This window comes from Antennarius striatus, chromosome 6 (genome assembly GCF_040054535.1).
Source record: "Antennarius striatus isolate MH-2024 chromosome 6, ASM4005453v1, whole genome shotgun sequence".
Lineage (NCBI taxonomy): Eukaryota > Metazoa > Chordata > Actinopteri > Lophiiformes > Antennariidae > Antennarius > Antennarius striatus.
In genome coordinates this window covers 15735064-15752118 of record NC_090781.1, presented here as the reverse complement: position 1 = coordinate 15752118, position 17055 = coordinate 15735064, and the positions used below count along the sequence as shown (strand labels likewise).

At 41.5% G+C, this 17055-nt stretch overlaps 1 protein-coding gene across 2 annotated transcripts in view; it reads left to right on the top strand.

The window, feature by feature from the left end:
• Positions 1-17055, top strand: part of LOC137596540 (rho guanine nucleotide exchange factor TIAM1-like) — a 38525-nt gene that overhangs the window by 15850 nt on the left and 5620 nt on the right. For both annotated transcript variants that reach the window (XM_068317178.1, XM_068317179.1), the window contains exons 2-16: positions 2255-2340; positions 2465-3383; positions 4356-4812; positions 5210-5382; positions 5611-5835; positions 7195-7380; positions 8465-8611; positions 8700-8771; positions 9097-9267; positions 9615-9719; positions 10149-10230; positions 10486-10572; positions 11503-11715; positions 12169-12266; positions 16732-16917. In XM_068317178.1, coding sequence (XP_068173279.1) covers positions 2475-3383; positions 4356-4812; positions 5210-5382; positions 5611-5835; positions 7195-7380; positions 8465-8611; positions 8700-8771; positions 9097-9267; positions 9615-9719; positions 10149-10230; positions 10486-10572; positions 11503-11715; positions 12169-12266; positions 16732-16917 — 3111 coding nt within the window. In that variant the 5' untranslated portion in view covers positions 2255-2340; positions 2465-2474. The remainder of the gene's footprint in view (positions 1-2254; positions 2341-2464; positions 3384-4355; positions 4813-5209; positions 5383-5610; positions 5836-7194; positions 7381-8464; positions 8612-8699; positions 8772-9096; positions 9268-9614; positions 9720-10148; positions 10231-10485; positions 10573-11502; positions 11716-12168; positions 12267-16731; positions 16918-17055) is intronic.

Genomic DNA, 17055 nt, shown 5'->3' with positions numbered 1-17055 from the left:
GTGTACTAGGAACAATATCCAGAAAATATTACCGCAATGTATTTCTTTGACACTCTTATTGATGACTGATAAAAAGAATCTTACTGTACTATAATTGCCTTGACTTGTGGACTGGATTTTATGAATTGAATGCAGACTATCTGTTTAGCCGCAGCTTGATGTTTTTTTCTGGACTGACTGCTTAAAGCTGGTGATAGCTTTGAGTATCTCTGCTGTTCCATGAAACTGATGTTTTGCTAATCTTTAGTGATTGACAATGAAAATGATTCTTCTTTGTGATCTGTGGGTGGCTGGAATCTCCTGTGGTTGTGTATTTCACTGCTTGTCATGAATGAATTCAACAACACTACGGCAGTCTTGTTTTTTTATTCAGCAGGCTGAATACAACACATTTACTTGTTCCATTATTTAGTGGTAACATTTTCCAATTTAATTGTTGATTTTCCTTTTATTTACTGCATGAAAGATGATTGTGATACAAGGTAGAGATGGGGGGAGGGGACACTACAAATTTGCATTTCTTTGACTTCTTTCACTCGGATTCATGAAGACCTGATGATGCTTTAAGTCACGAGCAACATTGCAACTTCTGACAAAATAATGGAATCAAGTGCTGGGAGAATTGAGGCCATTTTAATATTGCACTCAGATGACTTGAATGTAGTGAAACATTATGCCCCTAAATCCAGAACAGCAAATAATTTAAGCTCCTTATTAATACTGTATTAGAAATTTTGAAATGAAATGCTATACCTGTCATGAATCCCCCATAGGTCTGAAACAGACAGACAAATGTGTTTCTCTCATGGGACTGCATCTGCAGAGCCATTAAACTTTCACCTTTCAAACAACTCAGGGGTGTTGTGTCATAAATAGGAGAAACAAGCCTATAAAGTAGCCCTTGGTGTGATGTCTGTGCTCTCATGTCATAAGCAGGCTTAAGCCTCTCAGTGAATCTTGTTTCCTGTGAAGAGTGCAGTGACATTGCATAGTTCTGTCCATCTTCCTTTTCTTTTCCTCTGTCGAGACTGAAACGGGCAGCAACCTGCAGGATGGGATGGATACTTAATACCGTCCACATCAAACATTGTGCATTATGTTGCCAGTGAGGGGCGATGAGTGCGTGGAATGAAAAGGGGAAAGGAAGAAGCATATGGAGAAAAATGGGGTCAGCTCCAGGTTACATAATGGCCCCCTTCACAGCAAGCCTGACTACAGCAGCAGAGGGCTGGGATCCCACTCATCTGCGTCAACTAGACAGGAAAAAAACACTGCACCCCCCAAAGGGTCTATCCTAAAAGGAGGTGAGCACACACCAGAAGGAACAACAGCCTCAGCATGGTTCCTTAATCTCCTGTCCCATCTGTTAACGGTCTCAAGCATGGAGCAGAATCTTGTTTGGACCAGGCTATCCAGCCTGAGGTCTTGCTCCCAGCCCTCTCTCATGCAGGATGAAGTACTTTAGAACAGAAAACTGTACATGGAACGGTTATTTCAGCTCCAAATAACTTGTGTTCACTCAGGCTGTCACAATGCTCATATTGTCTCCGCTTCACACAAACCCAGGCCATGTTGACAAGGGCCGAGCTCTTTGAGTTGATCACGTCCTCTGTCAGAATGAGGATGTTTATCTAGCTGTCTTGACGAGAACTGGCTGCTTTTTTCAACTCTGGCTTATTTTTCTAAACAGCAGCGTCACTTCCATTGGCCCCAGTCTTGTCACTTTCCAATACCAAACTGAATAATTTGTTAAAGACTTGATATCCAATTTTTAATGAGGTCTAACATTAAAAAAGTAAAAAGCAATTTTTTAAAATTGTTTTGTTTCTTTGCAGTTTTTGTACTTAATAAAAAATGTAATTCTTAATGGGTGCTAAGATGAATGATGATGCAGTACAAATTCATTTGCCATGGGTATTAGATCAGCCGTTCCTCAATCTTGCATATCGTTCCAGTTTATGGTCAAACTTCCTTTAATTTAAATCTCTGCGTCTTCTATGTATTTTGTTATTGAAGCTTTTTTGATATCAATCAAGTTTATATTTATATAGCGCTTAATCACATCTGAAGACATTTCAAAGTGCTTCACAGATGGAAAGCCAACAATAACATAACTCTTTGTGGAAAAATAATCACAAAATTGTTCCAAGGTACATTTACATTCAAAGCCACAGTCCCTATGTTATCTCTGCTTACAAAAATTGAATCTCATTGAGCCCAACTGATGTTATTTCATGTCTGGGTGACTTTTCAGAACTTTGTGGAAGGTACCTGAAGGGCAATACTGTCTGAAATTCCAGTCATGAACAAAATGCCAGGAAAATAATTACAACCTGCCAGGTAAGCCAACATTCAAAAACAATTCAGTGAAAGAGATAATGTTTTGTCTACTTAAAGGAATATTTTACGACATGACTTCATATTCTTTTTGAGTTTAATTAATTTTTATGACCTCTTCTTTTAGCATCTGAGTCATGGGAAATGTTGAGAGCCTGAATGGGGACCATGCTCTCTATGGCGCCAGACACGGCTATTTGTCACGTAAGCACATGTCTCGGTCTCTTCGCATCTCCAACAAGCAGACCAGACGTTCTCGACATGCTTCATCTGGAAAAATAGAGCACAGGAACTCTGAGACGAGCACACGCTCAAGTAGCACCCCCAGTATCCCACAATCCCTGGCTGACAATGGTATGGAGCCTTTCAATGACGCTAATATTCTTCCAGACTTCGGGAGCCCAATTTGGGTTGACCGTGTTGCCATGAATCTGCGGCCGATGTCCTTTCACATTGACCTAGCCAATCCATCTGCGCACATGAATATGATGCACATAACCCTGCCTGGCCCCACTGCAGAGGAGGCACAGGACGAAGAGGCGTACACAGGTGAGGTCACTTACCTTCAAAAAACTCAGGATGGGTCCAAGGAGACCGTTGGCTTTAAAAAGAAGAGGTCCAAGTCTGCAGACATGTGGCGAGATGACAGCCTGGAGTTCTCCCTGTCTGACCTTAGCCAAGAACACATGACTAGCACCGAGGAGATTGTCGACACAGCTGAGAGGGATTTAATTGACTGCAAAGGCCGCCTGCAGTCCAGCCCTTCAGCTTCAGCTGACAGGGCAAACTCCCTTGATGAGCTATACGGCCAGAAGAACCCGGCCCGCCAGCAAACCCAACGTCGCTATGCTAAATGGCACAATGCAAACAGGGCTGCCAGGCCAGGAGAGGAGGATAAGATGCTCTCCCCATCCGAGGAGGATGGGAACATGTACGGTGCGTACACCCTACCCTGTCGACGCTCGCACTGCTTGTCCGAAGGCCTGAGCAATCAACAAGCTACCACATGTGCCACTATGCATGGCAGGAGGGCACAGACGATACAGGTAAGACGGACCGCACTTTCACACTGTGCTGACTGTTTCATCATTCATTAGTAACTTGTCAAATGATATAATTCAAAATTTGCTACCTTCACTGTGAAGCCCGAGCAGATAATTTCCTCTGTCCATAAACATGTGAGGCACGGTTTCAATATCTGCTTGATACTTCTCTTAACTTTCAGAGACTTGAACTGTTGAAGCTGTGTCATGGTTCCTTTATCCTCCTTGGACAGCTTGAAAAGCTGTGCAGAATTTTAATGTAGTCTGGTGGCATCACCAATAAGACAGTTCCCCTGGTTCATTTGTATCCTATTGTGTCTGAGCATTTCCTTTACTGCATTCACCTCACAGATAATACGCCTCTGACAGAGATTGAGGTGTAAAAGGAATGCTAATGTCAGTAGAACAGTGTGCCTTTTCCTGAAGAAATTGTTGTTTTCCCCTGGAGAGGAGGATGACAGAAGAGGAGGAGGCAGAGCTTTAATTCACTCTTTGTTTGAGTTGCTTCATTCTTTTGTTATGACTGAGGCCTGTAGAAGAGTGTAACAGTAAAACGTGTATGGTGGCCCTGTAACTGCGGGGTACCGTCACCCTTAGAGAATGAAACTCTGGTGCGCATGATTGGGTCATGTGATCAGATGGGGATACCAAACTTGGTGTAACCCCCTTCATCTCCCAGGAGCCCCTTTGCCATGTGAGTAGGAGACCCGGCGGTGCCACAGGCAGTGCAGGCTTTACTCAACAACAGCAAACTCTTTGCTCTGAACAATTAATTTAAGCAAACTTTGGGATTAAGTTACCCATGGTCGGTTCTTGGGTATTTGTAGCCACAATTTTTGCAATGCACTTACTGCAGAAGAATGGCTTTATCCTGTGTATGCAGTAACTGCTTCATCGTCAGCCAAAGCAGGAGTTTTTGACTAACTTCATTTTAATGGAGAATCTCAACTGTCTTGTGCTTACGCCATGACACAGGACGTCACAGCTGGCGAGGGCAGCGAGTACGAGGACAGTGGCATCGACGGGGTGATGGTGGAGACGGAAAAACAGTCAAGACGCTACAAGACAATGTCGGCCTCCTTCTCTATGTCCTCGGCCGCCGGCAGGAGTATGTTCGCAGGTAGTGACAGTGGAAGCAGCAGCGGTGGCGGCGCCAGTGATTGCGTGCAGGGCGTCTATGAGAACTTTCGCCAGGAACTGGAGATGAGCTCCTGCCAGACTGAGAGCATGGAGGAGGCTGGGTCCGCCCTGAGTGACGAGCAGAGCACTATGAGCTCCACCTACCAGTCATACCCTTTGCTCAGCGTTGCCCAGGGGATGGTACGCAAGGCTGGAAGGCTTGCCGTCAAGAACTTTCTTGTACACAAGAAGAACAAGAAGGTGGAGTCAGCCACGAGGCGAAAGTGGAAGAGTTACTGGGTTTCTCTGAAAGGTTTGTTGTGCCCTCAATGCACAAGTAACATTTACACTTTTTATGCTTGTTTTTGTTGACAGGTTTTGTTTCAGTTGCCTGTGTTTAAAGTTGTGATCTAATCTCTCTTCAGATATCTCAGTAAACCAATCTTTAACTCAAATGATGAGAGTCTAATATTAAATTTCATGCCACTTGAGTGGGCTTGAAATCAAATCAGTACAATCATGATCATGATGCTTCCCTTGCTGAGGAGTCAGTCATGCTGCACTTCTTAATGTTGGCCACTGGAGAGCAGAATTAAATTGCTAGAGCAAAACAGGCTTTTAAAAAAAAAAATTACTATCTTTCGTTTCCTTTCCAAGAGACTCTTATCAGTAATCTGTGCTGTTAAAAAATTTGTTATTTTTTTTCCCAGGTTGCACATTGTTCTTCTATGAGACTGATGGCCGTTCTGGAATTGACAACAGCAGTATTCCCAAACATGCCATCTGGGTAGAGAACAGCATTGTTCAAGCTGTACCAGAGCATCCAAAGAAGGACTTTGTTTTTTGTCTCAGCAACTCCATGGGAGATGCTTTTCTTTTTCAGGTAACATTCACTTATTTACAGTCTGGATGACGTATATACAAATTCCCTCATGAGCTCATGTCACATTGACCCATATCCACTTTTTCTTTCCTCTTGTGCTCTAACTGTGATGTGTGATTTCACTTCATAATTAAATCTGAATTAATGCTGGAAAAGCAAGTATTTGTGAATCTAGACTATTTAGTGATGTAACACTTGTGAACTTCTGTAATTTTCATCCCAATGCAGACAAGCAGCCAGACAGAGTTGGAAAACTGGATCACAGCCATTCACTCGACATGTGCCACTGCTGTCGCCCGCCAGCACCACAGAGAGGACACGGTGCGCCTGCTTCGTGCTGAAATCAAGAAGTTAGAGCAGAAGATAGATATGGATGAGAAGATGAAAAAAATGGGAGACATGCAGTTGTCTTCTGTTACAGACACCAAGAAGAGGAAGACAATCCTGGACCAAGTGGGTTTCTCTCTCTCTTTTTTTTTTTTTTTTGTAATTTCCCATGTGGTAGGCAGATTTATGGGATTTTGGGAAATAATGTGCTGACTGTAAGAACACACGGGACTAAAGAAATTATATTGTATAAACAAAAGTTCGAATTTGTTAAAATCTGAGTTCGATGTGATACAAAACTTAATGGTATTTGAAGAAGAACCATTTAACACCAGAGTCAGTGGGAATGCAAAGCCTAAAACATTGATGATAAAAAGAAAATGGTCCTCGCTAAGGGAGAAACATCTTCGTTATAAAGCATTCATGAAATCATTATGCAGCCACACTATTCAAAAACCTACTACAGTACTATTAAAATATCTCAGCTAAATCAACCATTTTTGACAACATTCAAATTGTAAAAGGTTGAAACATCTTGCTGGAGATTGTGATCCAAACATCAAGGTAGTGCAGGATGACAATTCTCCCCAGGACACCTGCAGAGGAGCCTGTAGCTGCTGTCGGACCACATTTCTTTGTGTTCTGAATCTTATTATTTAGTACTGATAATTTTAGCGGTCAACTTAAAGGCTGAAGCAAGAACTGAGTGGAAGTGTGTTTCTTAATGACAAGAATGACAAAAACAATTATTGTTTTCATGTCAAGAAAATATTTCTTTTTCACCCACGTATCTCAGCCAAATAGATATTTCAATTCATGTTGTGATGGAGGAGATGGAGATGCAGGGAAATGGTATCAGGGATTACAGGAGAGATCTCTGTATCATCTGCCCTCCTCTGGCTCCTGATGCCGCACATCTTTTAGAATGATTACTTTTTTCTTTGTTCTGTTAAAAGCTATGCTGATGGCACCCAGCAATATTCTGCCATTCAATTAATTAATTGCAAAGATCATGTTGTCTTTAATAGGTCTGCTTACATAGAAGGGAGATCAAATGGCCTTTGTCTGGTCAGTTAGGTAGTAAGCGTTTCTGTTTGGCAGTGTCAAGTCTCACATTGTAGGGAGCTGAATAGATACAGCCCTGCTCCCGAGAAAACTGAAACGCTCCCAGCTTCAGCCTGCCAGTGGAATGTGCAGTATTGTTTCTTCCTCTTCTTTGGGCTACTTGGCAGTAATACAGAGCGCTTCACCATGGCCATCAGTCTCTTTCAAACACTAATGCAGGACCGTGACTGGGAAGAGATGGCCCGGTGAATAATCGGTGTTTCCTGCTCTACTGCAACAGTAAACATCGAACATTAGCAACAGCAAGTGCAAGTTGGTGATACTAAGTAAAGTGGTAACAGTTTCTGGGGAAAAGAGTGGAGTTCTTCTTGTACAAATTTAAACTATTAACTGAATTGTTATATCAATTTCATTCTGCAGATATTCTTGTGGGAGCAGAACCTGGAGCAGTTCCACATGGATCTATTCCGCTTCAGGTGTTACCTGGCCAGCCTGCAGGGAGGAGAGCTGCCCAACCCTAAACGCCTCCTAGCCTTTGCTTCTCGCCCCACCAAGCTTGCGATGGGCCGGCTGGGTATATTCTCTGTGTCTTCCTTCCATGCCCTGGTAAATATTGCATTCCTTTTTTTAATATATTGTCATCATATGCCTCTGTACATGAGGTGAGATTTGCATACATTTACTTTTTTATACTTGTAGGTTCAGCCTTCGTTATTGTGAATCTCATGGTTACGTATTTGTGGAATCAGTGACCCACACAGCTAAATATTGATATATAGACGGATATGTTCATATGAATGCACCTAAATTATCATTGGATAATACCCAATGGGTTCCAAGAAAGCCTACAAGTACATTTCGGCTACACAAATTGTAGCCTTTGCAGGCTTCAAACCTGTAATCATGACTTTTTGGATGATATTCATACTGTGCTGGCGGTTGTATGTATAAAATCCCTGAGAGGCAGTGAAAAATCCTTCTCATCTCTCTCGACGTACACATTTTCACCACTGGCTACATCTCTCATGGTAGGACAATTGATTCCAGAAACTAAAAAGAGCAGTGTCAACCAATGTTTTTCTACAGTCACTGCTATTTTGGAGTCTGGGTCTCATGCAGGGCACCTACTTAGAAGGCTTTGGTTCAGTTCTGATCTCCCACTGCTTTACTGCAGTTATGTGCTTTACAGAAGAAGCTCTGCTAGTTCATTTTTCTTTGAGATGTGCAGATCGGCAAGGCACAGATTTTATTTCTGTTCATTCCATGTCTTAAAGGGACTGAGAAAAGTTGATGGAATTAGAAGGCATAATGACATCCCAGACTACGTTTACAGCATGTGTACTTTGTGCAAAATCCAAAATGTCTTAACTTATTTACATGGTACAGTACCTTAAGATTTTAAGTGTTAATGATATATTAATTATTTAGATTTATAAAACAATGTGAACTGTTTCATCACGTGACGCATGTTGTGTGTTAGGATATTTTTATTGGATCTTAATTTTCTATGTCCTCCCTCACCTCTACTTGTCTTTCTTTTTTATTGTTTAGAATATGCTCTTTCAATAAAAGTCAAGTTAAGATTGACCTCATGACACTTGCAAAAAGTCACATGACATAAGCCCAATCAGATTTCTGTCCGCTTTATTCTGTGTGTTTGAGCCCTGATGGAGTGGTTTTGTTTTTGCAGGTGGCAGCTCGAACAGAGATGGGAGTTAGACGACGAACACAGGCTATGTCTCGTTCTTGTAGCAAACGCAAGAGTAGATTCTACTCTCTCTGGGGTCTTGACACTACCTCGAAGAAAAAAACAAAAGCCCATCCCAGTATCAAGCAGGTCTGAAAGGTTTTGCGATTTGCATCTACTTTCACGTAACCCAAAAGATAATCCTTCTGATCACCTACTCTTCTTTTTGTCCTAGCAGGTCTTTGCTGATGGCGAGCCAGAAAAAAAGCCCATCGATGGCATGTATGCTGAACATAGCAATACACAAACAGTAAGGAAGAGCTGTTCTCTATCTGAGTACATTAACATTAACAGTGAGATGTTGGTCAAATATGAAGGAACTTTGTCAACCAAGTCCAATTTAATCCTCCTTTCATGCTGAGTAAGCAGCATGGCCTAGAGGTGACGACTACAGTCACATTAGGGGTTGTAATTTTCTTTCATTGCTTTTAAGAAAATGGAAAGTAATGTACCAGATTTGAAAAATGTATTGCTGCTACTGTGAGTATAGTTCCTGTAGCCAATTAAATGAGAACTACTAGTGTGAGAGTTCATTAAGTACCGGACTTAATAAATCATGTAATGACTGTTCAAAGAAAAGCGAGGATGGAAGCGAGGTAGACCTTCCACGTCCCAGCACAGAAAGTGATCTCTGGCTCCCCGACCACATCACCCCATCATGGGTCTGTCTGCCAAATGACCAGCCGGTGCTGACCATTATCCAACCAGGGGAGTCTGTACTGTTCGTTTTGGAAACCATCTGCAAGGTAACAGCAGCCAGTCTTAAACGACCTGACCCAACCCACAGCTTGTATTTCACCCCAGTGATGAATGCAGAACAGGCATGTAAAGAAATTTGGATAGCTTTTTTTCACTGGTGTTCACTCTCTTGGCTCTCATAACAACACTTAATGAGTCAAATCTAATTCTTGCGGAGTCAGAAAGATGAGAACTAACATTGACTGATATCTCATTGATACAAATCTGATTTTCTAGGTAAAAATGCTGAAAAGCTTAATTTTTGTTTCCAACTCCTAAAAATGAGTTGCTGATAAGCTACTGTCACATTTCTGGTATCAAACAACTTATCATCCTTCTGTCCCTCATCCCACAGGCTCATCAGCTCGATCCCACCAAGCACTACTTGCGACTCAAATTTCTTATTGAAAACCAAGTGCAATTCTACATTCCCAAGCCAGAGGAGGATGTCTGCGATTTGGTTTGTTATCCCTGCATTGGCATCTGATTCTCCTGTTCTCCATCAAATATGTTGTTGACCTTTTTCAATCTTGAATCTAAACAAAAGTAATTGCATCAGGGTGGGAGAAAAGTATGGAGAAAACCACACACCCTTAAATCATATTTTGTTAATTATTCATCGCATTTGTATTTTGATCTTTTTGATTCCATATGCTTTCTCAGGAGATTTTCTGTCATGGGAAGACCCTATGCCCAAACATAAATCTACTGATGTAAAGTCTTGATTACTGTAACTATATCTGGAGTCCCTTTTGTATTTACTGTGTATCGTGTAATCATCTGTCAAAAGCCACCTCGCTCTCTGCTGTCACTAACCCAATCACCAGATTATGTACTAAACAGGCTGTTGTTTCACATTTTATATAATAACCTCTTTTTTTCTTTGCAGCTGTACAAAGAAATTGAGCTGTGCCCCAAAATGACAAAAGTGATCCAGTTTGACAGAAATGAATCCTGCATGATTGGTTATGGTAAAAGCTATTTAAATGTTTCTGTGTAATTTTCAGATCTGGAATTCTAAAGTATTTTTTAAATTATATTGGTTAAGATGCTGTAATGTTGTTGCTCTCAAAAGATTTCATATATGATTGTGGCCATTTTAAGTGATAATTGATTTTTCTTGAGCTATACGGGACCATTCCCATTTTTACTGCGCAAATTCTTCAGATGTTTTGTTCGTGTCTTGTCCTCCTCTCATCTCTCTCCCCCTCTGTTTCCACCTCCAGGTTTCTCCATTTCAGTGGTGGAGGAGGATGGAGTACAGCAGCTCTACATCACCGATGTGAAAGCGGGTGGTTTAGCCTTCGCCAAAGGTTCATTACCCTTCATTTACATCAAATGAACTCCCTTCAAAACCACTTGATGTGTTTTGAACCTGATGTGTTGGAGCTAGAGGAAGAAAAAAAAAAGAGACCATTCGTTTTTCTGTTCTTTCACACGATTTCTAAAGGGGGCATTGTCCTCACATGAAGGGCATCTATACTGTCTTCACAAATACATTAGCACATGTTGTTGAAAAGGCAGGGAAGGTTTCAGAGAACAGACACTTTCATGAGTGTTGATTACTGTAATCATAACTGCTCTCGGGCTCTGGAGTGGGGCTACCAATGTGAAGCAGCTGTGGTGAGGTGACGATTGCAAGGTTAAGCCTTGTCAAAGTATAATGCTGAGGTGGCCATAATCCAGGTACGGCACACGCAGTAATGCTGTAATAATGCAAAGTGAGATACCTACGCTGACTCCTCCAAGGCCATGGTTCATGCTTGAGTGTCTGAAAGGCAAAGAAAAGCGGATTCTGCAGCAGAGTATCCCCAAAGTGGCAATTTTAAATGTTCCGGTTTCTTATGTCAGCTCTTCATCTAAATTATGAGTTTAATGGTCAGCTCTAGAAATAACAAGCAGAATTTAATGGATGCTGTTTGTTACACAACAATAAGCCATTCTGGACTGACAGTCAATTGTTGAGGGCCAAATAGCCTCCAACTCAAAATGGAATGAGACTGAATAGTAAATTGTCTTTGTGAAGAAATGATGCCCAGAATGTAGACACCCACATCTAGTGGAAGTGAAATGTGACAGGGATGCTGTATGAGTGCAATTCTGTCCAGGATGTCTTTGACTGACCCTAACAAATTCTGTATATTTAGCTTTTTCTTATTTTCAGAATTTGATTCTGTGTATTTAATATGGAAGTGTGACAGACAGTAAACTGAATCGAAACTGATGGTTTTCACACCCTGCAGGTCTTAATGCAGGAGATGAAATACTTCAACTGAATGGAAAAGACTCTCACAGTCTGAACTTCTTAGACATGAAGGCTGCGTTTTCTCAAGCCTCGCTAGCTTTAACAGTCAACACCTTGCCCTCGGTGGACCGCCGTCAGCTGTGTTACCTGCCGCCACGCCGTTCAGGTGCAGAGGAAGATCTCTACACCGACATCTTCTCCCAGAGTCAAGGTGAGAAGCACCATCAAATACAGACTGAAATCGAATCAGAATCCATCTTGGTTTTGTTATTCATTGAAAGCCGGATAAAACAATCTGCACATTTGCATATTTTATTAGCAGCTGTTGGAGACAAATTTAGCACAGGAAATAGTGTTGAAAAGCATTCTAGAGCTCCATGTTTGTTTCTGTATTAATTATTGGAAGAAAAAAGAGGAGATAAGATTTCTTACAACTTTCCTTGGAGACAGAAGTTTCTTTATGTGAAAATGGTGAATCCACACAGACTCAAATGGAATAGGTTGATTACATTTGAGTGTTTTCCAAGGTCTGAAATGACTGGTCCATGACAGCATTTCCTGTGTACTTTACAGTGCTTTTAAAACATCACATTTGAAAAAATAAAATGCTCTGCAGCATTTCATCGCAGTCAAGCATTACTGTTTTTGTTTGTTTTTTGTGCAGAGGAGATCTTGGACGATGGCGTCGGATTGTTACTAGAGAGCTCTGGAGACAGCCTGGATGATGACTTTGAGATCTTCAGCGAGTTAGAATGCAGAAAGGTATGAGCAACGTTTCGGAATTTGCTGAGTGTCCAATTGAAACTTTCATTTGATGCACCAGCTTCTCCATTTGCTTTTTGTCCTTGTCCTATAAAAGCATCTCTTTTAGCTCTGTGGGCTCCATCTGTTGCTACCACATGTATCTGGTTTAAGGAAGTGGAGTCGTGTCCATTAAGCAGTTTTTATGCCCATGCAGATCCGTATCCAGATTCATGACTTCACCGTTCGAGCTATTTAGTACACTCTGACATTAAACGTGCCTGCATTTCTGAATGGATCGTATCCTATGTTGTCCAGTTTGAGCTGCCAACTAATTGATGGGTCTTTGATTAAACTTGCCTTCAAATGTTGATTTGAATCAGTAGTTCAAATTTCTGTGGTGATTTGAATCGATGTCACAATGAATGAAAGTGTATTTATTTTAATTAATCTGAACTTTTGGACACAGATAATGAAAAAAATTCCTTGAATTTTGTCAAAATAAGTAAACAAGTGAAGGAATTCTTCTAATACCAAGTACAAAGATAGATTTTTCTTTGATTGAGCCGACGGCATCTTTCTGTTACCATCTGGCTTCAACGACAGCTGGGCTCCTACTCATAAAATGCTGAATGAAAATATATTTTCGAAGATCTCAAATGAAAACGTGATCATTGCCTCATTTCAAGGATCACTTTTCTTTTAAAATTCTCACCAGGTTTTGTAATGAAACACGTTACCGTGATCTGATCAAAGTGAGGATTTAAGTTTTCAGCAAAACACAGGAAAAAGATGTTAAACATTCCATCTGTGATGTTTTCTTTTCCTAGATTAGTCTTTGTCAAAGGAAGTCATGATCTTCTAACACCAGATTGCACCCTCTTACACCAGGATATGTTAGGATTAAGTCTTCCTATCAAGAAATGCAGTAGCAGTGTCTGGAAATGAACCCCAAGCTCATCGTGGAACCAAGTCCTTCCAGTATGTCTGGAGACACATTTTGCTCATGTTTGACATGCACACAGTTAAGTTCTTAAACTTACTGTTGCAACAAATGCTTGAACACATCCAAAAACAAACCCTTAAATGATGTTGTGGACAGGAAGAGCATTCCCCCAGCGACTGATGAATACCCAGTAATTTAACCCCTGCAGAAAATGTTACTTTGGCCTCTGAAAGAGATTTTTGTTTGTGCACTAAAGGACAAACATCCTCTGTAACATGCAACATAGCCTCAGTGATTATTACATCCTGCGAAGCGGTGATACAGTATATTGTAATTGTCAGTGTTGGTGTGTTCGTCCGTCCGTCCGTCCACCAAATAGCTTCACAACCGTTGCAGATAGAAAGACAAAAGAAAAAGCACATTACTCTGGCGGTAATAGGGAAGAAAATGAGATCATGACCTTGACCTTGAGAAAATTAGATCAAGGTCAAATTTCAGCTTTTGTAGTCATCACGGATTTTTTGGAAGACAGTCACGTGATACCATACACGCATTCTATTGGCTGACGGTATCCGGAAGTGTGCTACATTCTGTGAGTCTCGGACTTCTGTGAGACACAAAAGTGCTTTAAACAGTCCGTAAGAATGTGTGAAAGGGTAATGCAGATAGAAGGTGGTTTAATATCAGTATGGCGAGGCTTCATAAACATTTAAATTACAATAAATAATAAGATTGTCGCTGTATCGCAGAATTTGCTAATCGCATGTGGTTCCTGGAACGCATTAACCGCGAGGAACGACTGCGCACTGTATACCTTTTTAGGTACACATTTCTGAAACCTGATGAGATACAACAACAACATCGCAAAAAGCAACATTTTCAGGGAGCCAGAGGCACAAGAATGTGCAGGTCAGGATAAAATGTTGAATTCAGCGTTTCTCAATAGCACCTACCATTAAATACATGTTGGCATGCCGACTACTCACTTTCTTCATGTACAGTAATACCTCTTGCATCGCTGTTCCTGTATTCAGCATCTCATTTGCTGCTCCCTTCTCCCCATCACCCACCCCATTCCTGAAATTTTTCATTTATATTCCACTGCAGTAGTATGGCTCACTCGGCCAATGCTGCTCCACCTTGAGGAGAAACCTCTTTTGCTCCTGCTCATCAGCTCTCCCTGCTCTGGATGATAATATTACTATAACGGTGGAGGAGCTGGCTAGATCTTCACCCTCACAATGTGTGCCTGAGTTTAACAGCCTGTAGATAACAGAGAGCAAGACAGAGAGAGAGAGGAAGCAGCAGAATATCAGTGACAGAACCACAACAGACACTGATGGTGAAAGGAAGGGGAGTTGGAAGACTGTAAGCACTGGTGGGCGGAGAGAAGGAGGCTGTGCAGTTTCACTCATCCTTCATCACAAGCACCACCGCTCCTTGTTCCTTTTTTCAAATAGGGAAGAAAAAAAAAAGGCTGAGAAATGTGTTAGAGAGGCACAGTTTAGAGTTGACTCTTTCCAAAGCGAGGAGTCTCCTCTCTGGCTCTTAAACTGACGCTGACTGTCCACCTGCACCTGGCTATGTCCATCCTCAAGTGGAGCAAACACAGGAAGCGCTCCTCAGACTCCATCTATGACATGCTGCATCTGGTGAGAATCATTCTTTCTATCAGTTTTCTTTACCTGGCTATCTGTTGCTACCAATGTAATACATGGACAGATTGGAGGATCTGACTTTCTGCAGACAACCATGGCTTGACATGACTTTGACAAATTACACTCAGCATTTTTACACTCACTCTCTCACTGTTGTAGAGCTCTTGGCACCTCAAGCTGTGATCTGAGGCTTCTCTCAGTTTCAGAGGGCAGACGTGTAATCGTCTTCCTACTCCTTCAGAGCTTTCATTCTTTGAAATAATTTCGAATATATATTTCCTTAGTTGGGGTAGATGCTCATCTCTGTCAACTGACAGTTTCACCCGAGAGGGCCTCTCTTATCTGCCATTTTTCTTTTTCTGCGATATTGAAGGCTTTATGTTTTGAGCCTCCCTCCCCCTCTTTTCTTTCCTTCTCTACGTGGCCAGTCATGTCATGACTGTCCATGCAAACTAAGCTGCCATGGTGTTAATTAGCCCAGATTGTGAGTCTGAAAACTATGACTGGACTGTGACAGTCTTATAAGGCTCTGCTGATTTGACTGGGCAGGAAAGAATTAAGTTTATTTAAAGATTGTGTTCAACCTTTGATTGTTTTACTTGCAAGTGTTTTCTTTTAAACTTGGTGGTCATACTATACTTGAACTTGCACTGAGTTGATTGTAGTTTCTTTTTAGCTTTTCCTGCACATAGCAGGCAGGGTTAAAATATGTAGCAATAACCCTAACCCTACTTCTGTGTTTTTACCATGTTTAATGATAAAAATGAAAACCTGCAGCAGATCGTTCCCTGCAGATTCTGCTAAAATAGCACTAGTGATCTGGTGTAAATTGAGTTTTCTACACGACGTTCACAGACATGGCACTTCCGAGTTGATTTGATAATTGAGATCTGCCTGATTATTTTGAGAAATTGTCAGGGGGGACAAAACAGCTGTCATGCCTTGTATATGGGTGTCTGTCTGATTAGAGAACTATTGTCAACTGCAAAGCTGCATGGGAAGCTTTTGTGACAATGCGTCAGTGGGTCAATGGATAAGTTTTCCTCCCATGTCACTTTGGTGAACCATCTATCCTAAATCTGCTTCAAAATATTGTCTACTTATTGTCAGTCATAAAAATCAATACCTGCTGGTATTTCTTGTTATGATGCCATGACAGCTTGCTCCGTGGTGTTTTCTATTGATCTTTATGTATCATAACAGAATATTAGAAAACATTTTATCTGTTAAATACCTTCTAGGTGAGATAAATGCAGAGTTTTGTTTGTGCTTTTTGTTCTGTGGCTGTATTGATGTCAAATGACAAAGTTAAAATATAGCAGTTATGGCAGGAAAGTTTGCAGCCTGTTGCAAATAAAGTGTATTACTTCAGACACGTAGGCTGTTAAGTGGGGTCTATTTCCATCCAAAATGATAGTCTAATGAACATCAAGGCTGGTCCCCATGGCAACCTACACTTTATGGACAGATATTGTGTGTGTGTGTATGTGTGTGTGTATTTTGATTCTGTGAAATAGATGACTCATTACACCACCGATCCATCAGTTAGAGGAAAACACCAGGGAAAGAGGGATATGAGTGGAATAGAAGGGGGTGGAGAGTCATTGTTATGACGGACTGAAAATAGACCAAACGAGCGCAAAGACGCTTTTTTTTCCTTTCTTTTTTTTTTCAAAACTGCTTCTCTGCCTGTTTCCAGGCTCACTCTCTGCACAGTCATGATTCTCTGTGCATCAGTAGGTGAAAAGTAAAACCTGCTTCTGCTAAAAGGTGTTTCTTCTACTTTTTCATTTTTTTTGATTTTGTTTCCTTTGCCTCGACGTTGGATTTGCAGATTTCATCGTCCCACGAATCTTTCTCTTTCACCCCCCTCAATTTGCAGAGTACGGAGCAAGTTGCTGCTTTTTGCCGCAGTCTCCATGACATGAATCCCTCGGAGTGTGTGTCATCCTCTCCCAGCCCGGAGTCGCCCTTCCCACCTCTTACAACTCCTCGACAGCTGTCCGATGCTGACAAGCTTCGCAAAGTCATCTGTGAGCTGGTGGAGACCGAACGCACCTATGTCAAAGTCAGTATCATTAATCTTACTTGTGTGAGAGGCAGATGGTCTCGGGAGTGTGCTTGTGTTGCTGTTGTCCATCAATCTGTATTTCTGCCTGCCTTGGGTTGTGTAAGCCCTCACCTATTCCACATGACCGATCCATAT